Below are 23,781 nucleotides of genomic sequence, written 5' to 3'. Positions count from 1 at the left end.
ATTAATAAGTGTGACTTAACCTGCAAAAACTTGCACTGGTTTTTAGAGGCAATGGGATCGCGACTACTGTTTTTTAGCTTAAAAGTTGATGTTTCATATTTTGTTAATGAACAGAGGCAAAAATTTCAGATAAATACATTTCTTTACTACATATGTTTTAAAGCTTAGACTGAGCTGTTTACCCTGCCCTGGGACTGGTTCTTTGTGCAGGGTTTGGTATTCAGCAGTGACACTTTTGAGATAAAGACCTTGGTTTACAGTTGGAGTCAGAGGTGTAATAGGAGACACATGCACAATCTGGTTTTATCAGTGAGAGCTTCTTCAGTGTTACAGTGGGAGAATATTCTGTGGTGTGGACTGTTGGTGTAGGATGTTTTGTTCCTGAGGATGAAGTGGAAGAGGGCCTATGGAAAACCAAAATAAATACAAACCTATGATAAAACAATGCAATTTTATGTATAGAATGTGACATGTGAAAATCATATATATATATATAATATATTAGATTGCAACTGTCCTTATTTTCAAATGCTGCTTTGGTATGCCAGTTTGCAGATCCCAGCAAGTATGATAACGGGGTGAGGAGGAAGAAAAGCTTCGTGTAAAGGGCTTTTCCATTCCTCAGGGCGTGGGGGAGCTGGGATAGGTCAAACTTGAGGCTACACAAGCCTCTGGCTGTCTATTACCATGAGAATGATGAAGATCAGGAGCAATGATTGTATTGCTGTGCTGCGGGGCTGCTTTCCCTTTGCTCCAATGTCAGAGGCTTGTCCCTGCTTCTCTTGAATTTCATGTGCATTTTGGGATGTGGATGTTGGCTACGATTTCAGAACAGACAGTTAGTCCAGAAAAAAAACCACCACTGAAATTATATGTTAGAATATGATAATCCAGTAAATTAGCCAGTAATTTTGCTTTTAGAGACATTTGCAGACTCATCCAAAGATCTCTTCTTGTTGCTGACCTAAATGGGACTAGATCCTCACACTGATTCCTGCACTTGCTATGCCTATCTATAGGATGATTTTGAGCATTTGAGTAGTTGCAAAATCTTACAAAAAGAGAGTGGGGTTGTTAAACAACTGTAGAAACAAGTAAATTATTTCCAGTCCATCTAAAAGAAAGTTGTAGTTAAACTTACTGTACTAGAGCAATAGAGACTGTAACCCTTAAGTTAAATCCTCATCAGAAAGCTAAACAAAAACCAGTACCCCGAGACCAGGTGTTGATTGCAGGTGTTAAGGTGTTTCTTTGGGAGAAAACAGCAGATGTTAAGTAGGTGGAATGCCCACTAGAGATGCACAGAGCTCTCTGCTAACGCTGGGAAAGCAGCTTTGGCTCCTAAGGGATACGCAGCTGCAATTAGGTGGAATGTATTTAGAAGGTGACTGGGTTGTTGCAAAACCTGGTTTCACTCTGCTGTTTTTAATGCCTTTATTTCAGGCAGCATTTATTTTCATTTACAGACCCTTGTGATTGGATAAAACTAGATTAGGTAATGATATTTTGTGTGTGTCTCTTCATGTGTGGGTGGGATAAAATTTTCCACTCTCATTTGAGTCCCATAGAATTTAGGGATGAGAAGCTGGTATTCTTAATTGATACAAGATATTACTTTAGTAAGAAATGTCCAGTTCTTTTCTCAGTTTCTTCTCCCTGGAAAAAGCAGAAGGATCACAAGCACTCAGATGTGGTTTTGGGTCAGAAGAGGTAATGCTGATTTACATTTATGTACCAATGAGCAGCACTGTCTTATTAATATTTTTTCATACCATTCCCAAGAGGAAGCTGCTTTGGCTGCCATTATCCTGATGGAACTTCCTGCAATCTTGCATCCTAGTTATTTACACTGAATCATCTGCTTAAAAAAACAACCCCAAAACACACCCTGATGATGAATATGATGCAGGAGATAAGAGCTACTTTAGATTTGGAAAGAGTTCTTCAGATATTCTAGGAAAAATCTGCTGCTGCTTACTCACAACTTTAGTTCTCCCAAGCTCTCATTTAGACAATAGCCACCTATGTCATATTTCTCAGTTTCTGCTATGGTTTCAGTGGTTAGGTGCTCAGCTGAAATCCTAGAGTTATGTTAGTATAGCTGTTTATGCTAGAGCATAACCAAGAGAGAGGGCTGTCGTGTCAGAGGCCATTAGTCATGTAGGAAAAGAAAGTCAGGGCTTGTCTGAATGAAAAAGAACTAAGATCAAAGGGAAATTTTGTTTGTTCGTACCTCCACCTGGAAAGGTGGGAAGAAGAGGAAAGGATTCAAAATCTTAATTGGAGAACAGAGGAGAGAGGAAAGCCCAGATCCACGTGGGGAATCTGACTGGTAAGAATTTATGAGTGAATCTAAAATATATCATGTAGCTCAGAAGGAAATGCTTATCCTAAATGATAGCATTGGAGAGAAAGCACAGGAATCTCTTGTCAAAAGTTTTTCTGTGACATCTCAACTTCATGTTCATTTTCGAAAGAAAAAATTCCCTGGATTTTTTAAAATTTATTTTTAAAAAGTCAGCAATCAACCAATTCAGCAATCAATTCTGTTTTGCAGTGAAGAGATATATCAGGAAAGGCATCCCCAATGAACACCGTGCATTGATCTGGATGATTGTGAGTGGGGCCCAAACAAACATGGAGCAAAATCCTGGATACTACCACAGACTGCTTGAAGGAGAGAAGAATGACAAGCTGGTTGAAGCAATCAAAACAGGTTACTGTCTTGATAACATTATTTATCTGTGTTTATCCATCCTGTGTCCTTAAACGTGAGACATCAAGTTATGTCATGTAAAAGTTATATTTTTGTAGTAGTGGTTTAAGTGCTGAATTAACATGTAAATTAGATTAGCCATAAGCTCTGTAACAGCACACATCTTTCCAGGTTCATGATGTGATCAGAAGCATTAAGGAAGGTTAGAAATTATTTGGGAAGGAACAGAACCAACCTGAAAACATTATTATGTTGTCTTCAGCTGAAGACTGAAGAGTTAAAAACTGCCTTTGGGTCTGTGCCTCTTACTTTTGTCCCAGTAGGATGCTGGAGGAACAACAAAGATAGTTGAAGATGGGGTGCAGTGCCCATATGAGGCAGATGAAGTATGCTAGGATTTCAACTTGAGGAAAAAAGACTGCTGAGAAAAAGCTGCTGATAGAGCTATATGAATTATAAATGGCGTTGAGAGGGTGAATGGGGAGCAATTGTTATTTGTCTCTTGTAACATAAGAACCAAGGACACTGAATGAAATTTGCCATCCTGCAGGTTTAGAAGAGTGTATCACTGAATTGTGCTCCTTGTTACTGGAGAGTGCTGCTGAGGTCAGAAGGGTGAACTGGGTTAAAAAAGGAATATGGCAAACTGAGGACTGGAGAAATCCACCTGAGGCATGAAATCCAAATCAGTAAATGTAAATCCCTGGAAGAAGGGAAAAGTACCCCTCCTCTACTAATCCAGATGCATGTGTGCTGAATGTTGTTCATTGTTGGTGGCAGGGTATTAGGGCAACCAGACCTTAGACTGACCCACTGAATGTAAAAAAAAAAAAAACCAGGAGGGGAAGACAAGCAAGTAGAATTTTGATGTAACTGGTATTTGCCCTGAACTTTTTCAACTCTCTTCATCAGAGCTTTTGTGAAGAAGCTAATATTGGCTGTATTGTCTAATTAATGAGTCAAGAGGCTAGGCTGTGCTCTGGACAGTGCTGAGGTTGTTCCAGCTGGACACTTGATGTGGAGTTTTTCCTCTACCTCTCCCTGCAACAGCAGCAGCACTGTGGGCTTTTGGGAATACACGCCTTAGTAAGGCATTTTGAAGCATAAACCTTTGTGTTCCTACAAATACAAAGACAAGCCAGGGATCTTCAGGCTCATTTGCTGCTCAGAACTAGAAACAGTAGAGCTCTAACTGCAAATACAGAGGGAGCTAATAAAATGACTTTACAAAGTCAGCCTTGCTAAGGCCCTGGAAAGGGAGCAAACTGTGTTCAGTGGAGGTACAATTGCTGCAATAGGGAGTTACAAGCAATTTTTTTTCAATATTAGGCAATGACATGAAGGGTCATATCTTGACAGTAGGTGGCTTTTCACACAGGTTATACGACAAAATAAATGTATTTCTGTAGGGGAGGGAAAATAATAAAGAAGATAAAAATCTACTTGTGAATTAGGGAGGAAATAAAGTTTTGGAAGAGCTACTGCATTGACTAGAAAACTGCAGAAGAGAAAACTAACAAGGAGCAAGCAAGAGAACTGATAAAGAAAAAATGGGCTGGAGGGTTTTATTGAAAGAAAAAAATAAGAGGACCTTAGACTCCCGGGTGATAGATTTCCCTTCAGAAGGGAAAGAACAATGTGAACATAAGAGGGATGGAAGGAGCAAAGTTCTTAAGGTGAATGGGAGGTTGGTGTTTAATAAACTGAGCACTCCTCTTGACTGTGTAAATGTTATAGCATGCTTTAGCTGTTTCAGTGTGAATTTGTCTGACATTCAGTTTGGTTTTGCCTGAGTTGTTTTCCCATCACTGTAGTTGTTTTTAACAGTAAACCAAAGAAATGTGGCATCTTGCTGCTGTTTGCTTTTTGTGTCTGCAGCTTCCAAAATTTTTTAGGCAATTGTGCTGTATTTAGTCCTTTGATATAGCTGTAAAGTGATAGCCCAGGATGGTATTATAACTACAGTTTAAAAACATGAGAACAGCAACCATGGTGTTCTTGGGTTTTTGTTTGCTTTTTTTTTTTTTTTTTTTTTGCTTTTTTTTGGGGGGTGGGGTGGGTGGGTGTTTGGTTCTTTGGTTTTGGATTTTTTTGTTTGGTTGGTTTTTTCAGAGGAGGGGCAGGAGGGCAAGACCAACAAAAGACTTCATTTGAAATTCAGTTTAAAACATGCGTCAGATCCAGTGTGTCCTGTTTCTTTTATGTTGCTGCACAGAAGCTCTGAGTAATTTTCATGCATGTTTGGAACTTATTTTCAGTGTGGGAATTCCTTTAATGGGATATAATCAGGTTAAAAAGTGCAGGCAGACTGTGTGGTCTAGTGCTTAAAGAAAATCTGACTAGTAATATCAATATAAGTCTTTCAGCTAAATGGAATCTAATCTGTCCTTTCACCACTTTTGCCCTGGAACTTGCTGATTCTTAACTGATAGGGCTTATTACTGGTTTTGTTTTATATGATATTTGCTGTTTGAACAGACTCCTTTTTTTAAGAGAGAAATGTAGGAAAGAGTAGGCTTCTTATTCTAAATATAAAACACAAGGTTGAAGAATGCAGGCCTCTCAATTTTGATGGAAGTTTTCATGGCTTAGTTTACATACACATTTAGAAGGGCATGCATTCCTACTGAGCTTTGTTGTTCATGCCCTATTATAGTATAGTTCAGGAGTACAAATTACATGGGCAGAATAAAATGTGGCTGCCTCCCTAATGCAAAAGCTGGGTGCTGGTTACAAAGGGGCTGGGGTGTAAGCTGGTGCAGCTTCCTTGCAGGAAGGCCAGGCCATTGAATTTCAGAGTGTTTGTGCCTGAGAGTCCTCTTGGATGCATCTGGCCATCCACATTTCTGCTTTTCATAGGGAAGAGCTGTAGGTGCTGTGCAAGGCAGGGCCTCCTTGAGCCTGCACTGCACTGCGTGTCTGCTGGAATAAGGACCTGGCTGCAGGGGCTGGGTAGAAATTGCAGGATCTCATTTTAGGTTCAGCAAAGTAATTCAAACCATAGTCATTGCCCCTCCACTGGAGGCAGTGAATGTTTTGCTGTCAAAGCACTGATAAGCTTCCTTGAATGGGGTTACACTGTTAGTGAAGGTTGGGAATTTTCAGGTGAGTTTAGGGTGTTTGGCTGTGCAAGAGCAAGGGGAACAACAGTATCAGCTCTTTTGGCTCTCTGTCAGAGAAGCCCTATGGGGTCATGTCCAAATGGCTTCCTCATCTGGGCTTCTGTCTACCAGAACAGCAGAAGGAAGAACGGGAGGTGTAAAGTGTGTAATGATGCTTGCTCAGAATGTTTTTCTGAGTCTCCAGTTATCTGTGGTTTGAGGAGTGTCTGAGTCAGATGCCGCATGGTTGTGGTTAATAACGCTGGATGGGGGAAAATTTATAATGAACTGGTTGCTCCTTTTTTGTGTCATTTATGTTGCTCATGATTTTGCAGGCTTGTGCTGTCTTGCTTTTAAGTGTCTTCCTCCAAACTAAGGCACTCCTTGTTTTATAGCATGGTAGCAACTGCATACCTGTGAGCTTCCTTGTTGCCATCCTACTGCAATTTCTCCAAGTCTGATACCACCTTTTGGAGATGAAGGGGACTGGAATTTATGCATGTGGTTCATAGATTTATGTAGTGACATCACTGTTTTTGTAGAAAAGAAATTTTGTAGGAAATTTTGTTAGGAATTTTGTAGAAATCCCTAACCTTTGATTTCTGCAAGTTATTAAACTGTTGTTTGTTGCTGGGAGTTGGTGGTGGCAGGCTCAGTTTCTCTAGTTTTAGTTGATAATTTTTAAAGAACAAACCCAATATCCCCAGGCTTCTGAAACAATTCCTAGTTCCAGATGTTGCTGGTAAAAGTTTAAAGATGAATCCTAGATATCCAGTTATAACACATTTAAAATGCCCCTTAAGTATATTATTTTTACAAGTTGGTATTGATGACCTGACATCATTACTCTGGAGGTTTACAGTGGATTTTTTTGAATGCTTGTAGTTGGCAGTTGGGGTGAATTTTTGTTGTGGTCTTTACTAAGGAAAAAAAAAAATTACCTGCCTGGAAACTATTAGTTATATTAGAAACAGATGCAAGTTACAGATGTCTAGCAAAGAAGTGACTGTTACTGGAGTAGAGGATGTTGTAAGAATACTTGTGTAATTTTCTGGGTACTGTTTCTGGGAATAGGAAGAACCTGGATGTGAAGGCAAGAATGGAAGGGATAAGATAGCAAGATGAAGAAGGTTGACTTGTAGGCACATGACTTTTGAAGTACCCTAAATATGAAAAGCACAAGACAGGTATTGCCCAGAGATGTGGTAGATGCCCCTTCCCTGGAAGTAAGTGTTCAAGGCCAGGTTGGATGAGGCCTTTTTTAGATGAGCTGTCCCTGCCTATGGCAGGGAGCTTGGAGTTGGTGATCTTTTAAGATCCCTTCCAACCTGGGCCATTCTGTGATTCTGTGGTACAAAAGCATTCGTTTTCTAGACTGCAGGTTTAAATCTCTTTCCTCCAGACAAGGCATCAACAATTGTGATTCCAGATAGCAAAATAGCCTCAGTTTATAGAATAGGCATCTGATGTGGCCCTGTGCCTATGTTTGTAGTAGTGAATGAGGTAGAAATAATGCAGAGACAAGCCAATTGTCCTTTCATGGTTCCTGTACAGAAACAAATCAACTGAAAAGGTTCTGTTTATATCAGTTCAAATGAACCTTTCAGTTCAAACAAATGAACTGAAAAGAAAACCTGTTGGGTTTGTTTCACAGCACAACACCTCCACGTCACAGCATTGAAAGATCATCCCAAAAAATGCTGTTGGGTTTTAATCTGCTTTTAATGCAAAGAAGAAGGATTAGCTAGTCTTTTCTTTGTGATCTTCCTGATTCCTAGTTTGGTTATAGCTAGCAGACATGCACACAACCACAAGATGGTTAGTGTTCTGGGATTTATCTAGTGGTATAAAGTTCAAATGTTTATTTCCCTGCTTGAAAAGAATTCTGGTATTTTTTTCCTCACATTGGACTAGGTTGAGGCTGTGTTCCTTTGGATGCTAATGTCTGTCAGGAAGAAAGTAGGTTAATGGTTAGCAGGTCAGAGAGTGGGCTGCAATGGAGGGGGAGGAGGTGTTTGGACATCTCTGGGAAAGGTGTAGTAAAATGTGGGGGCAAGTGCTCAAGACAAGTGAATGGCTTTCATTTGCTCCTGCCATTTGCCTCGAGTCATCTCTGGCAGTCAACTCGTAGTATGGTGAAACATAAGTTTGTGTGGGAGACTTTCCTCACCTAGCAGTCAGGAGCCTCAGAGCATGAGAGTGGGGAGGATGGAGAAGAAGCAGGACACCCTGTTCATGGTGTGCTCAAGATAATAATTCAGCATAAGGAGTCCTGTGAGACCATGCCCCACATCTTTTATTAGGGTAAAGACTTCTAGCACTTTTGTTCCACACTCCCTCCCCAGGCCAAACTAAGATAGTGTTACTAAATATATTAAAAAAAAGTTTAAAATCCTTCATAAATTAGGGAAGATTTATCCCAGGCCTTGTGGCAAAAACATGCTCTGCAATCAGAAAGCAAATTGGAGCCCATTTCTCTCAGCTGCAGACCTTCTTCAGATTGTGGAATTCAGCACGTTACACTTTTCTGCTCTGTACAAGATGGATTTCTTGTCCCCCCTCACCCTTGTTCTGCACAGCTGAAGGGAAGAGCTTTAACTGAAATGCCAGCATATACTTCAATAAAGACCAAGTCCTGATGTTGCAAATACAATGCTTCCCTTCCTACAAAGAAGAAACAGAATGAGTTTATTTCTCCTATAACTATCTGTCTGTTGCTCAAGTAATTTTAAAAATTCCTTTTTTTCCTTGTGTTTTTCTTCTCAGTGACATGAGAGGTAAAATGAAATGTTTTCATGACCTCCAATTTCTGTAATTATTTGTTCACTTTTAAAAGGAAAAAACAGTGATTAGTGCAATAACTTTTTGATGCTTTGTGACTTCCATGAAACTGGTGACAGTGTTGGGGGGCTTTTTTCCTTTAGTTGCTTACAGCTCAGCTTTGTATCAATGCTGTAATAGACTTCTTCCTCTATGCAGCAAAAACTGATAAGAATTGATAACTCTTAGGATGTAATTATCTGTACAATACTGCTGTTACTAATTTTTCTTTTTTTAAAGTTTAACTCAATTAATGAACAACTGTTCATATTTTATTTTGGGTTTTGAAAATCTTCAAATAAGATTTTTCTCCCCAATTTCTAAAAAACAGATGCGTGTGTCTGGACTAGTGACCTTGGGTTCTCTCTTTGTGGAGTGAAGCAGGCCAAAAGTTAACTCTGTCTGTGTCTTTCCAATAACTGAAGGGATTTTTGGGTGGCTAGCTCAAACTTGTGTGTCTAATTTTTAGGCATTTCTAAGGAGAGTCCTACTATGAATGCTTGGTCTGGAAGAAATGTTTTTAAATGTCAGTAATTGCATAGTTCTTACTTGGTTTGGACTGAGTTTGGAATATGTGGGATGTGCTCTCAATGATCTCAGTCACCTCAATCATTCTCAATGATCTTGCATCAGTGAAGAAACAACTTTTCTTACGGTTGCATCATGGAGAAACTTAAACCAATTTAAAACCACCATGATTTTAAGTGGAAGTTACCAGCTGCAGGAACAGGGCTTTGTTTTAGCTGTTTGGGAGTTTTGGGAAAATTTCACCAAACAAATCAGTTGGATGTTCATTAGATTAGTTATGAGAATATGCTTTCCCAGAGCTGCATCTCATGTCATGCCACTTGGATAGATGAATTTCGTGTGTTCCGCCTGTCAGTCTAAATGTCTGGTTTGCTTTCATTTAAGCCTTTGCAGTCAGATGTTAAGAGAGTCCAATCTGCAGGATAATTTCTTTAGTCCTACTTGAACTTGATTTCTGTCCCCTAATACGATTAATCTTTCTAGGAATAGATTATCCTTGAATGCAGATGGCCTTTTAGCCAAAGTGGAGGTAAAGCTGTCTCCTAAGATTCATCCACCAAAAAGATGGTATTTCTGAACCATAGTGGTTTCACGTGTAATTCAGAAAAGCATGTAAGTTTGTTTGGAAAGTGAAGGAGGGAACAGCTCTTATTTTGGTCTTTTTCCCTTTTTTTTTTTCCTAGACATGAACAGAACATTTCCAGATAATGTAAAATTCCGCAAAACTGCTGATCCCTGCTTGCAGCATACGCTCTACAATGTATTGGTAGCATACGGAAATCATAATAAAGCAGTAGGATATTGCCAGGTATGTAATAGCTGCTTTTTAAAGGGTGATGCATTTCACCAATGGTAATTGTTCTTGTCCATTTGAATGGGCATTTTTAGCATACATTAATTCCACAAACTATTGCTGTTTATAAAAATGTCCCTTAATGGCAGGGTGAGGGAAGGAGAGCCGGGGGAGGGAAGTGAGTCACTTTAGCCAGCAACAAATGTCCTTGTGAGTTTCTCCTTGGCTCCTTTGTAGCTTACTTTATCATACTTGGTTCCATTTGTTAGCTGCAAAATACATGTTTTCTCACTCATGGTTGCATGAAGATTAGTTGCTTTGAAGAGAAAGCAAGCTTTCCTTTCCCTCTTCCTTCCTCCTGCCATCTTTTCCCAAAATAGCCCTTTGTGTGTGTGAGGCATGATGAGATCTCAACTCCTTTTGTTTTCACTATCACATTTTTCAAAAGACAGGAAGATCTGGTGTTTGTATGACATCACATAGTTGGTGGGGTGGTATTGTTTATTTGGTGCCATCTCCCAGTACAGACAGGCTAATAGAATGAACACTTATTTGAAAGTCAACCTGCTACTGCTTATATGGTGGCTCCAAATAAGCTCCTGTTGTCTCTGCCAAGTACTGTAAAGTTTCCTGTGGGACACACAGAAGTTAAACAGTGATTCATGTCAAGAAAAAAGCCATCTTTAAGGATCATCAAGAAGCAGGAGCTTTGCTCATTGTTGTGAGCAAAATGTATTTTCAGTTCACTTATTGATTCCTCTCTTCTCCCCTTCCTTACCAATGGTGTGTGTGCTAACCTATATTTTAAGTTAGTTGAGAATGTTGGTAAATAGAACTGTTCCAAAGTTAATATAAATTATATATATTGAAATCTGGAGAGAAGATTTAGGGACACTTAAACCTAGACTGAAATCACTAAAAGAAATTGGTTTTGTGTGTCACAAGCAGTTTTAGTACAGGAATTATTTGAAGAAGGGGAGTAAAAGATTATTATTTTCAGTTATATCTATTTATTAAAATCTATTTTTATGTTGTGCATAACAGAAGGGGTAGTACTATGAATACTCACTTTTGTGTCAGACTCCTGTATAAAGGTAGTCATACCTACAAACATACATAGCTTCTAAACCATGCTGGATTCTACACAAAATATATGCCCAACTGCTACTAAAAAGTTTTGGTACATTAACTGTTTGATCAGTGGGCAAATCTTTGCCTTTTAACGTGACATTATGAGCACTGCAGATGAATGAAGATGACTTAAAAAGCCTTATGTGTGATTTCTTTTCACCTCTGTTCTCCTAATAGGATGAAAGTTATCTTTTCTGGCTAAGTAACTAGAAGGTAAACCAAAGGTCAACATTTAGTTTCCAAGGCATGTTGTAAATCATGCAGAGTTGCAGGGAATCACCTTTTCTGCTAGAGAAGCAGCAGACTTCATCAAAATAGATAAAGTGATACACACTTGAGTAGAAACCTCATAAATCCTAGAAAATTCAGAGTGAAATGTAGGAGGAAAAAAAAAATCAAATTATTGGCAGAGCTTTTACTGACTGAAAGCTCATGTTGGTGCATTTGTGGTTGCTTGCTGGCACTCAAGCCTCCCATCTGGGAGTGTGTGAGGCTTTGCATTGTCATGCTGTGCCAGTGGTAGTGTTGCCTACCCTGATACAGCCAGCAAAATTCATACTACTGCGTAGTAGCTTTTTTGTGTGTGCCACATTAAATGCCAAATAGTCTCTTGTCAGCCCAGATGCAATTACTGTCAGTGTGGAAACAAATGGTTGCCTTCCTAGCTAGAAGGCCAAGCACCATGTAAGGCCATGCAAGGTCTATCCAAGTCATTTGTGTAACAACCGCTGTACTGACTTAAAGCTTGAAAATTAACCATGCAATGCCCTGATGTTTCTGTCTTCTGGGTGTGCTGGAAGGCCTTCTGAGGTGGGGCAGAATGTTGAGTGCAAGAAGTGAGACCTTGGATCAGGGAGGAAGTTGTAGCTTCCAGAGGCTGTGTGGGATGTTCTTTGTGGTGGCTGTCATCTGGCTGACTGCCACTGCAGGCTACCTACAGACAGTGGTGCCTGTGGTTATAGATGTAGAAGAGAAGTCCAGCCTGGAGGGAGAGGGAAAAGGGAAAAGGCCAGAGAAACAGAAGGCAGGCAAAGAAAGGGATGAAATTAAAGAGGGCAATGTAACCAACACCAGTCTTCGTAGCCTTTAAATATTTAAAATTAATTTTGTGCTAGTGTAGGAAGACTATGGGGGGCTTGCACATCAGAACTTTTGTATATTGTTGTTCTGATTAGATACCTAATGTTATTAAGGTTGTTAGCTTGTTTACAGTGGGAAAGACATGCCTTATAAATATACAGTAGTTCACTCTTAAGCATGTAAATCAATAATATTACCATAACTTAGCAGTGGATACAAGAAAAAGGGTTCTGGAGACAGAGGCAGTGTGTTTATGGGAAATACTAGTTAGTGCCCTATGTGTTCTGTATGCCACTTCTCCAGTCAGAGAGTCTCACTAACTTGTGTGAGGATTGCACAGCTGGAATTTGACCACTTATGATTTGGGAACTTTTTGCAATTTTTTTGGTAGCTCTTCCAGTTCTCCCACCGCCTGGTATTTACCTACTGGTTCCATGCTGAGAGGCAGGAACTATAGTGGCCAGTCTTGGACTAGCATGTGGAGTACTGGAGACATTATGGAAGCAAATTATTTGTATGCAGGCTTTTGAGTTAAGCAGCAACATCTTGTAAAAGCTGCTCGAGCTACAGAGTGTGTGTGGGTCAGGCATTCTCCTTCTTCAGCTGCACTGTCTGCCTGCAGGTGTGTTGTGTTGGTATTGCACACCTAATAAAGCTGTGATTTGCTTCTAGTCAAGGCAGTCTTCCCTTATATTGGAATAGGGCTTCAAATTAATAATAAAAAAAATTAAAAAACAAAAAAAAAGGAAAGTTAAAGGTAAATTACAAACTACTAAGCTTTTTCTCCTAATTTACCTTTCCTTGATCTTTGTTAATAGTTCTTGTTAGCTTTCAACATGCAAGTTTAACAGCTTACTCCACCAGTGGTCTTTATTACTAGAATTTATTTAATATATCTGTCTTGTAAAACCATAGTAATTTTGCCCTTAATCGAAAGAAATACTCTCATTTTAAGAGCTTGTAGTTTATGCATTTTAAAACCCTTCTTTCTGTTTCAGGGCATGAACTTCATAGCTGGATACCTGATTCTTATTACAAAGAACGAAGAGGAGTCCTTTTGGTTGCTGGATGCTCTTATTGGAAGAATATTGCCTGGTATGCTAAAAACATATATAGTGTATTGGAGCTTGGCTTTTATTTTATTTTTTCATTCTTTGGTTTCAGAGGTTTTAGAGATAAAAGTGGACTTGAGACTGAAGATTTTCTTAGGGTCCTGGAAACACAGGACAAAGACACAGCACACAGGCAGAACTTGTCTGCTTTATAATCAGATTTTAGTCTTGATGCAGTGCTTTGTGTGTCTGTTAATTTGTGGTCCTAATTCTCACTCCCAGCTTAAACTTGTTAGGTGGTTGTCTTCCTGTATCAGTATGATGCTGGGGAACAGGACTTGGTGAAGGCATCTCAGATTTGACAGCTTTGGGTGCAGGAATATGAGGCACAGGTGCAGTGATAAGAGAGGAGAGTGAAGATGGGAAATGTGTACAGTTTGAGCACTGAGCTTAAAGAAGGAATTCCCAGTGCCTTGGCAAAAGGCAACATGAACTTTCTTCAGAGGTATTTGGCAAGGTGGTAATTCCTGCTAGGCAGAGTAGTTTTCTGCTCTGTCCCCTGCTTTTGACCACGGATATCTTGGGCTCCTTATACATCACAATTTTGAGAAACAAACTAACAAACCACAGACAAATGTCAAAACCCCTGTCCCTGTGTGTGTATGTGAAGTCCTTGTCAAAGCTCTGTTACAATCAAAGATGGTCTAGCCAGGCTGGTCAGTGGACTCCACTGGGAAAGTCAGCATATCCTGATCTGTAGACACTATCTGGTCAGTTCAGTAGTTCTCTAGGTTCCCATGCCTGAATTTCTGGATTTGCAGAAAGTGTTAACACACTGAATTTTGCCCCATGTGTAAGCTGAATCTCACCAGGTGTGTGAAGTAGTTTAGAGCTAGAACCAGGTATCAGGCACAACTATGTTTTACGCTTTTATGAAGTACTCTTAGGAATGTTCTTTCTTGGGATATATTTATAGGGGAGAAATAGTTTTGTCATGAATTCCCATTAGCATTGCACAGGACTGACTACAGCTACAGCCTTAATGCAGAGCCATGCCCAAAAAGGTAGACTAATTTCTCTATAGAGAAGTTTTGAAATTCCCTATTGGCCCTGGTTTAGTTTTGAACAGTTCTTTATCCCAAAGGGTTAGAGACTGAATTCGTTATTAGAGTGTCAACTTAGTGCTGGTCAAGGACATCAAGGTTGATGCTTTCTTTTCCACTTTTTTCTGTTCTTGTTTAAGATAAACAAGCATATAGTTGTTGGTTCCTTTTTGAATAAAAGGGAGACTCTGAGAAAGAAGGAAAAAGAGATGAGGAAGTCTTTTATTGCTTTTGAATGACTGTAAGAAATTGCCTTTTTCTCAGGCTATACCCTATGGGTACTCAAGTTTTCTTTGCATATAAGCAGAGTGGCAGGACTTTGCAGATAGAAAGCATCAAGACAGGCAAGGAGCACTGTGACTTGTTGGATCAGTCTGCAAATATTTGAGGGCTGGAGCCTTAAAGTTTACTTTCAAGCTATAAAAATAGTTTAAAGAAATCAACTGTTTCTGTTGCTTTTGTTCAGCCCTGAGAGCTATAAGCTGTGCAAACAGGCTGGAGACTTGAGGGCTGCTGTCTGCCACATGCCCTGCCACTGACTGACACCAGTGGATGTCTTTCTTATGCCATCCCTCTGTGAGGGATAGGGCCCTCATAAAAGCTGAGTTTTACTGCAAAGTGATGAGTAGCAACTTTTGCTGTTAATCTTTTTGATAGTCTTATAGTTTGGTTTTTTTGGGGAGCAAGGGAGTAGATTGAGAATTTCTTATTCATTGCTTCTGGTGGAAGGCTTGCTTTAGTTTGTCATAAAACATTTACTTCTTCTTGTATATCCTTCTTCCACACTTTCCTGATACCTATATGATAGGAGTTGCTCCCATTTCTCTCTTAGTAGTTGAGTTTTTCTTATGTAAGTAGTAGCATTGGTGATGAGAAGCAGTTCTTCATGTGAAACGCAATTACTGTGTATAAAAGAGATGTGCATTTCCATAAATTTTATTTATAGATGTATTTTACTACCCTGTTTATAGATATATTTTTACTGCTCTGCAATCAGTCTTGTTGCAGACTTTGGTCTGGGTTTAGCACACCCAATACAGGCACTCATCAGAGGCACTAACTTAGAACCATGCGTGCTAACTTTTCCTTGAAAATCAGATAGTGGGGAAGGAGAAATTGAACAGTACTGCTGATCTAAGTGTGCCTCTTTTCCTTCTGCAGTCAGTTTTAAGAAAGCTTCAGTGTCCCTTCCAGCTTGGGTGCTTCAACAAGAGCCTAGGCTAGGCAGTATGAATCTTCTAGGTAGTAAAAAAATTGAGTAATACAAGGCTTCCTTGTCTGAAAACTTGTTACTGATGCTCTTTTTTTTTTTTCTCTCTGATTTTTCAAATTTTTCCCCCTTCTCACTGCACTCCTGTATTATGCTTGTATAGTACATTTTTAAAATTCAAAGTATGACAAATAAAATACTTACCATAGTTCCAGGATAATACTGTGTGTGTAAATGTAAGAGAGAGAATCAGACAGGGAGGGTGTATCCATAAAGAAACTTGTGTAAGTAAGTACTGCCTTTCTTTTAACAACGTAGAGTACAGTGCATTTCAGTTTAAAGCCTTGTAATTATTTCTTAGGGAAGCAGATGCATATTCTCCAGAGCTTCAAAGGGTAAAGTAGCAGTTGTTTTTTGGGTATTACCAGTTTGATTAGCCAACGTTTTTCTTTTGGTTTCATTGCTGATGCTTTTTTCTTCATCTGTCTGCATTATAATCTACATGTTTTCCCCTTCCATTGCAACACATATGCCTTCAGGTCATGTCCTCATTTCTGAGTGTGTCCTGTCACTCTGAGTTACATTGGTGGTGATTCAGGACGATTTAGAAATCCCTTCTCTGCCCTCTGCAGTGTCCCTGTGAACTTATATTAGCTGCTCTTGTACCTTGATACTGAAGAGCAGTTTTCTGGTCAGCAGATGAGCCAAGCCAGCCACAGATCAATGTCATTGATTTGAAAACTGTAGAATGTGACAGCTTGGGAGCATTAGTGGCAGCTTTCTGGGGAAGTGACAGAAGGGCTCCTTCAGCTATGGCTCACCTCCCCACTTGTACTGCTTTTTTATGAGTGGGTCTAGGTCTGGTAGGTACCATAGGATATGATGAAAGTGTTACTACACCCACTGACAGGAGAGGGACAGCTTGGGAATGTCACCCCATCAGTAGAGGTTTCTGGCTGAATGGTTCAGCTACACTCAGATGGAGCTGGAGCAGCTGGAAGAGCAAGGCAGCAAAAATAATGATTTGGTTTGTGTGTGTGCCATTTGTCTGGCTGAGGGTAGCACTGCTGGGTACAGCTGGATGAGGCCAGAAAGATCCTGCCTCTGGTGAAGGAAAGCCCACAGTCTACTGCCTGTTGTGTGTCATCTGCCCAGCCAGAGGTTTGGAGGGATTAGGAGCATATCTCATTTAAACACTGCAAGGGAAAGAGAATTATTTGTTTAAATGAAGTTTTGGGTGTTACCAAGATCTTTTATTCACTGGTTCATTCAAAACAGATGGTTGGAGCAGACAGTATTGCCCACAAGAAGCATTATGGATTAAATTTGTGCTCAGAATGGATGTGTCTGCAGTTTGTATTCAGCACAGCTCTAGTGTGTCTGTTCTCTTCATAGCTCTGGTCCTTGTTGAGAAATTCTTTCCTCCTGTTGAGGAAATATTGGAGAGGTTGCTTTAGGAAGTGCAGGTAGGTGGGAACTTTTAACTGGGGGACTTTGGTGTGTAATTTAAGGAGCATAATTGTCATGTTTTACGAATTTCTGATGAAATGGTGAGTTAAAGGGAGGAAAAACCAATTTGGACTCACTGTAACATGGCTTGCTTATGTATAGAAGAACAATGGTTGTTCCCCCCTCCCTTAAGTGGCTCTCAGGCAGTGTTTGTCAAGTTATGTTTTAATTAGTCTGTATTATCCTGGAGTTATATACTCCCACTGAAAACCAGTTATAGAGTATTTCTCCAATGGTTAAGAGAGGTCTTAAGATTTCTGCACAAGCCTGTTTGTGGCCAATTTTTATCCTGTTATTCTTGTGCCAACACAGACTCTTGGGAGTTAAAAAAAGTCCCCCTCTCTCTTAGGCTTGCTTTATATGTATTTGTAGGATACAGTCAATTAATTTTACAATTCTTTTGTATTACTTCAGCTGCTTCAGTTCCCTTGCTTGTTCCAGTTTGAACTGACTTTTTTTTTTTAATAAATTTGATCTCGGTGGCACCCTTTTTTTTCCAGTGAAACATTTGTTAATGCCTTGTTCAGTGGCATGATTTCTCTTTTCACAGCCGAAAGTGTACCATTTGAGAGAAAAAAAAACAAACCATAGGATCTCCCTTGCCTTAAGGCACTCTGGTTTTGATTTGTGATCTCAGTAATACTGAATGTACCATTACTCCTCTCTAATTGTCAACAGAAGCTTTTTCCAGAGCTTATAGGAATTCATAACACCTTTTTGGTGAACTTTATTTGCACATTCTTGTCTTTGTAGTTTTAAATATCATTATGTCTCTCTTAATCCAATCTTTTCGTTGTTACTTGTACCTTGTATATTGACATGGGATAGGAACTTTCAGTTTAGGATTTCTAAGAAATACCAGCTTTGAATAGAAATAGAAATCTTACAGTAGGTGTTGCCTACAGGTATTCTTCAAGTATCAGTCTAGCAGTGTTTCTTTGGTCTGGTACATTTTAGGTTTTCTTGTTTTTTAATTTTTTTTTTATTTTTTTTTTTACCCACACATAACTGCCTATTTGTTTATTGATAATTAAAAACAAGAACAGAGTTTTGAATTACGAAGTAGTCAGAATGGTTCACTGACTGCACTGGAGTAACTGGCATTATCTGTGAGGACACAAGGTTCAGTAATGCAAGGCACCACTTTGGCAGCTTCTGGTTAAAGCCAGTGTCTGGATGTTGAGATAATAGATAGCTGACACATTTCTGTTTTGAGGTCTCTATGGTTCTCACTTTTATCAGCCATAGACTTGCAGGTACTGTTGCATAAGGATGAGACATAGTAAGAGACATGAATTTTGAGCTGAATAATAACATAGTTGTGTGTCAGACTCTTGTGTATCCTTCTCTTTGGAGTGATTCATGTTACAACATTCTTTAAGTCCCATCATCCGGATTTCCAGGCTTGAAGGGAACGGCCAGTTGAGGAATGCAGAATGCTGTACTACCTTTACATTACTTCTGTTTAAACTGCTTGCTTTTAATTGCAGTTAAGCATGTTCATTCTTGTGGCTGAATTTATTTTAGTGCCCTGATTGGGTATTGCCAGGGATCCTCTGAATGCAGAACTGGCTAGGCAGCTGAATCTCTGAAGATCTGCTTCTCCAAGGGGCAATGGAACTTTGTTTCACATGCAGCATTTTATTCAGCTGTGCAGGTAAAAGACACTGGTAGTCCCTGAGTAGCAGTAATGTTGAGCAGAATTTGCAGCCTGTGAAGGAGACTGTTGTTGGTGTAAAGCTTGGCCTTTCACAGAGATTTGATCACCACATGCATGTGCCTTTGGTGTGGAAAACTGGCAAGGCTGTGCATAGCATAGCATTCATGATCTCATGTTTGCAAAGTAGTTTATGATAACCAAGCTATTTTACAGCACCATCAACCCAGAAAATTTCAGCAAATTGATCAGTTCTGGGTTGTTTGCTTCTTTTCCACCTCTGGTAGCACCCAGCTACAGGGCCATGAGCTGGGAGAGGTCTCAAGGGTTCCTGGAGTTCCTCTGGGATGACACATGAAGCCACAGCACTGCACCTCCAAAATACATCACACCTACCACTAGGAGAGAGGAATGCTTGGATAGTAGGCTTAATAATTATGAGTTTTGAAATATGGGTCTCCAGCATGTTTTACTGTTAAAACAGCAACCGTGATGAAAGCATTAATTTCAAACATTAGAGGTCAGTTGTATTTACCCAGGAGTTATGCATGCAGTGTCCTGTTAAGCTGAAGGTGGAACGTAGGTATCATCTGTGCCTGTATTTAGAAACCATGATAAGCCTGAAATACTTACTACTTAATGACTTAAAAATCTGAATCACTAAGGGATCTGGAAGACTTAAGCAAGCAGGAAGTAACTGATGCATTTCTTCTTTAAAATGATACATATATTTAGACTTTTGCAATAGGTAATTACATATATATATATATATATATAATGTGTTTATCCCCTAAATCACAAGCCTCATCAATAAAAGAACAATCTCTATATGTAGTAGGTGTGCTTTAGAAAGCTGGGTGTAAATCTTAGTTTTGTCTATGACAGAATTTTATTGTATATGACAAGAATATACATGTTCTCAGTCTTACTTTTGTGAAGGAACATGCTAAGTTTCAGCTCTGCAGCAAAAAGGACCTGAAGTGCTTAAAAAACATTTAAGAATTTTGTGTTTTGTAATACGGCTGTGTTTACATTGGAAGCAGGACCTAGGTTACTTATGTCACCCAAAAAAGTAAAGTATGCCTCTTTCCTGTATATTAATATAGGTCAAGCCTTGTATGAGCATAGTTATGTTGAGCTTTTGAACCTGAGGTATCTTGAGGTATCTTTTGTGGTACTACTCTGGATGGGACTGCAGCCTTTGACTATCTGTGCAGGCAGTGGTATTTGCCTGTTTGTCTCCACAGCAAATCAAAAGCTCCATCCCTTTCAAAGCCACCAGCAAAATAAACTTTTGAAATTAAATCTTAGTACAGTGATAAAAAGTACAAAGGAAGAGGGGGGTAGGTGGAGTGTTGGAAACACGAAAGTGTGGGTCTAGGGGAAGGAATCTGATGTGTTTGGGTCTGGACAAGTGGGCTGTACAGCGGGTGGGGAGCTGGCTCAGAGGGAGGTGGTAAATAGTTATTTTTCAGTCTGGCAAGCAGTCACAAGCAGGGTCCTCCAGGGATCAATATTGGGCTCAACATGGCTTAATATCTTCATAAGGGATCTGGCTGTTGGGATCAAGTGCACCCTGGTGAAGTTTGCGGGTGACACCAAGTTGAGTGGGGGTGTAGACACCCCAGAAGTGGGAGCCACACTCCGGGAAGACCTGAACAGGCTGGAAGAGTAATCTGACAAGATCCTTATGAAGTTCCAGAAGGACAAGTGCAACATCTTGCACCTGGGAAAACATAACCCAGGAGTGCAGCACAGACTGGGATCTACCAAGGTCTGTGGAAAGGGAGGTGGGGGTCCTGGTGTGAGGAAACAGTGTCCTGCAGTGGCAAAGGAAGCAAGCAGGATGCTGGGTTGCATCAACAAGGGCAAGACACAGAAGTCTTCATCTCACTCTGCTCAGTGTGTCAGGCCACACCTGGAACACTGTGGCCAGTTCTGGTCCCCACTGTGCAAAACAGATGTGGACATGCTGGAAAGGGTCCAAAGGAGGGTCACAAAAATGATCAGAAAACTAGGAAGCCTGTCATTCTAGGAAATGCTGAGAGAACCAGGTTTGTTCAGCCTTGAGGAAAGAAAGCATAGGGGAGACCTTGTTGCCATGTTTCCAGTACTTAAAGGGTGGCTTCCAAAAAGATGGAGACTTCCTTTTTTCAAGGAATCACATGGAAAAGATGAGGGATAATGGGTGCAAGTTATTCCTGCAGAGATCATGATTGGACTTCTGAAGAACATTTTCCACTATGAACATTGGAATAATCTCCCCAGGGAAGTGGTGGATTCCCTAGACACTTTTAAGACTCTGCTTGAGGAGGTGCTGGGCCATCACATCTACACAGTGTTCCTTCTAGAAAGGTTGGACCAGATGATCCTCGAGGCCTCTTCCAACCTGGAATTCTATGATTCTGTGATGTTGGTTTTTGGATGTGTAAAAATGAATTGGTGACCATGCAGCTCAAGGCTTACTCAGTTTCTTAATTTGTGCTTTATATTGTATTGCAGTAGATGTTTCGTTGGTTTGGTATTTTGTTTGGGATTTTTTATTTCTTTTTTTTTTTTTTTTTAGTTTTAGCTAATGGCTCTAGTTGTGAAAGCACTAATGTGCACATGTGATGCTGCAGATATCATTTTGACAGAGCTGTCAGCATGTCAAAGGAACTGTGTTCTTTTAACTGCATAATTTAGGCAGCAGAGGCACAAAACCAGAGTAGCTTATTTCATTCCTCATAGCGTTTCTTTTCCTTTTTTGACCTTCTAATGGTCAGCCAGGGCTCTGCATGTTGAGCTACAATTTTAATAATGCTGCCTTCCTGAATATGTCACTTGGATAGGAAGAAGTGCAATAAAATTGCCAGCAAATGTATAATGCTATTATAGATCCTCAACATAGATCCTAATATCAGTCTTGTGAATCCCAATCAGATATATTCAGATGCTTGAAGTAATCCATGCATTAAATACCAAGACTCATAAAACTGGAAATGTAACTGGATTTGCTGCTGAAGAATCCAGCTGAAAAAACAGTATTTTCTCTGCAGCAGAATTATTTGGCTTTGTGAAGGTCCCAACCTTGGTCTGAAAGGAGGACCCTATCATATTCCTAGTAGTGTATTTGACCTGTAAATCACTCTTATTTTAAAATGTTTCCTGTAATTTTTATTGGAATTTTCCCTGCCTTAACTTGTAGCTATTGCTTCTTTTAAAGACTTGCACTGGAAGGCCCATCATGCCGAGGGTGTTTCCTCTTTGAAGTGGTTGTTTGCTTTTAGTTTTCCTTGCATAAATTCTGCAAATAGAGAAGTTCCTTAGAAGAGTGCAGTTTTTGTAAGTAGTTTATAAAACCCTCTCTTTCACATCTTTTCCAGTTCTTCAACTTCATGCCTGAAGTGTGACTTTCGGGCCTGCATGCAGTTTTCTAACATCAGTTTGCTGATGTTGTATACAGAGATGGCACACTCCCTACTTCAGTAGTGAAGATATCCAAAAATTGCTTTGTTTTTTCCGGAGCTAAGACATGCTTACTCTGCATTTATTATATTTGCAACTTAAGGTAGTGCAAAGTGGTTTATTTTTAATCACTTAACTGTATTGTTAATGTTGTTTTGTTTTGTTTTTTAAATATGACAGCATGAAGAACCATTGACAGCAGGCTTTGGTATTGTTTCAGAGTACAGAATAAACGCACATGCAGCACAGGCAGCTACATAAAGAATGTGTTTGTGGAAAGAAATGTGCTTTGGAAGTAAAGGAAATTATATTTGGAAAATCATGTGCTAAATTTTGTCTACCTATGTACAAGAAGTGCCTTTGTTTAGTTTCAGAGAGATGCTTGGGAAATACAACCTTGGTTAATTTCTATGATTTATATTCAGAAGACTTGAATAAAGACTTTGCTAGGCTTTCAACTTACAGATAGTGGAGAATTCTCATTTGTTTCTCTTAGAGGTTTTTCAACCTGTTGCTTCAAGATTAGAATTAATTCTTCTTAGCTTCTTCAAGCTTGAAGTAAGAGGATTGTGGCTTTCATTCCTCTTCTCTTCAGACTGAAGGGTTGGGTTGGTTTTCCTCTCCAAATATCAGGCTAGAACTGTACCTCTCTATTTTAAGCCTCCTGCTTATGTCTCAGTCTTTTAAGCAATGTATTCAGGACTTCCTATGGTGTGACTGTACCATTCTTTTGGAAGAAAATCTAACAACTGGGCTTCTTAAGTTTGCAAGTATATAAATCCTATGTGTTGTTCTGAAGTGTTAAGGGTAATCTTCTCAGTGTAGTGAACTGATAAAATAGCTTTTCTTCTCAATCCCACCGAGGAATTAAAAAAGCTACAGATCCAGGAATCCTTATTCAGCCCAAGTTATCAGTCATGAAGACTCACTCTACAGCTGTAAACTCATTTTTTAAAAAATTGCAAGCAGTTGTGGTGATCTTCGGCGCTCACTCATAGACTTCCATTCTCTTTGAGGAAATCATTATTAAAAGTGTGTCAAAGTGTTTTGTGAATTAAAAGCCTTGTCTCCTGGGACCATCATCAACCCATTAAGCCACAGCTTTCTCCAAAGCATGCAGCTCTTTAGACTGACACGATTCATTGAGTCTAATGCCTGGAGTCAGGCCAGGACACGTGGAAACAGCCAAGTGGTGAGGAGCCTGTGTCCATTGGTGTTTATCAGCTCACTGATCCTTGAAAAAACAACCCACAAAAGGGGCAATTCCAGTGGAAGTGGATATGAAGGGGAGTGGAGGGGGAAGAGAGGAGAATGGAATCAGTGGAAGTGTTTTGGTAGCTATAGCTTTAAGCTAGGCTAGTTTTTAATGATGTGTATGCCTGTACTGAGCAGCACATAACTATTTTAAAAAAATGTAAAAATAGCCAATTTCATTCTTCCTAACAAGAATGTCTGGAAGTTGCATTTATGCTGCCTAACATGCCAGCAACTTCATTTTTTCTCTCTGAGAGATTAAACACAGAGTCTTTGTTTCTTTGTATTTCATCTCTGCCTTCTGTAACATCTGAAAGGACATTTTTTCCTTTCTTTCCATTGTCTTTATAATTAATAAGCATCCTTCTTCAATTTCAAAA

General features: G+C 39.6%; 1 protein-coding gene across 2 annotated transcripts in view; it reads left to right on the top strand.

Annotated features, from left to right (window-relative positions):
* GRTP1 (growth hormone regulated TBC protein 1) overlaps positions 1 to 23,781 on the top strand; it is a 40,841-nt gene that overhangs the window by 5,583 nt on the left and 11,477 nt on the right. Inside the window, exons 3-5 of one of the 2 annotated variants that reach the window (XM_071744136.1) lie at positions 2,558 to 2,716; positions 9,849 to 9,973; positions 13,168 to 13,264. In XM_071744136.1, coding sequence (XP_071600237.1) covers positions 2,558 to 2,716; positions 9,849 to 9,973; positions 13,168 to 13,264 — 381 coding nt within the window. The remainder of the gene's footprint in view (positions 1 to 2,557; positions 2,717 to 9,848; positions 9,974 to 13,167; positions 13,265 to 23,781) is intronic. The other variant, XM_071744144.1, reaches the window with a different exon arrangement.

This window comes from Heliangelus exortis, chromosome 1 (assembly GCF_036169615.1).
Source record: "Heliangelus exortis chromosome 1, bHelExo1.hap1, whole genome shotgun sequence".
Lineage (NCBI taxonomy): Eukaryota > Metazoa > Chordata > Aves > Apodiformes > Trochilidae > Heliangelus > Heliangelus exortis.
This window is presented reverse-complemented; position numbering and strand designations above follow the sequence as displayed.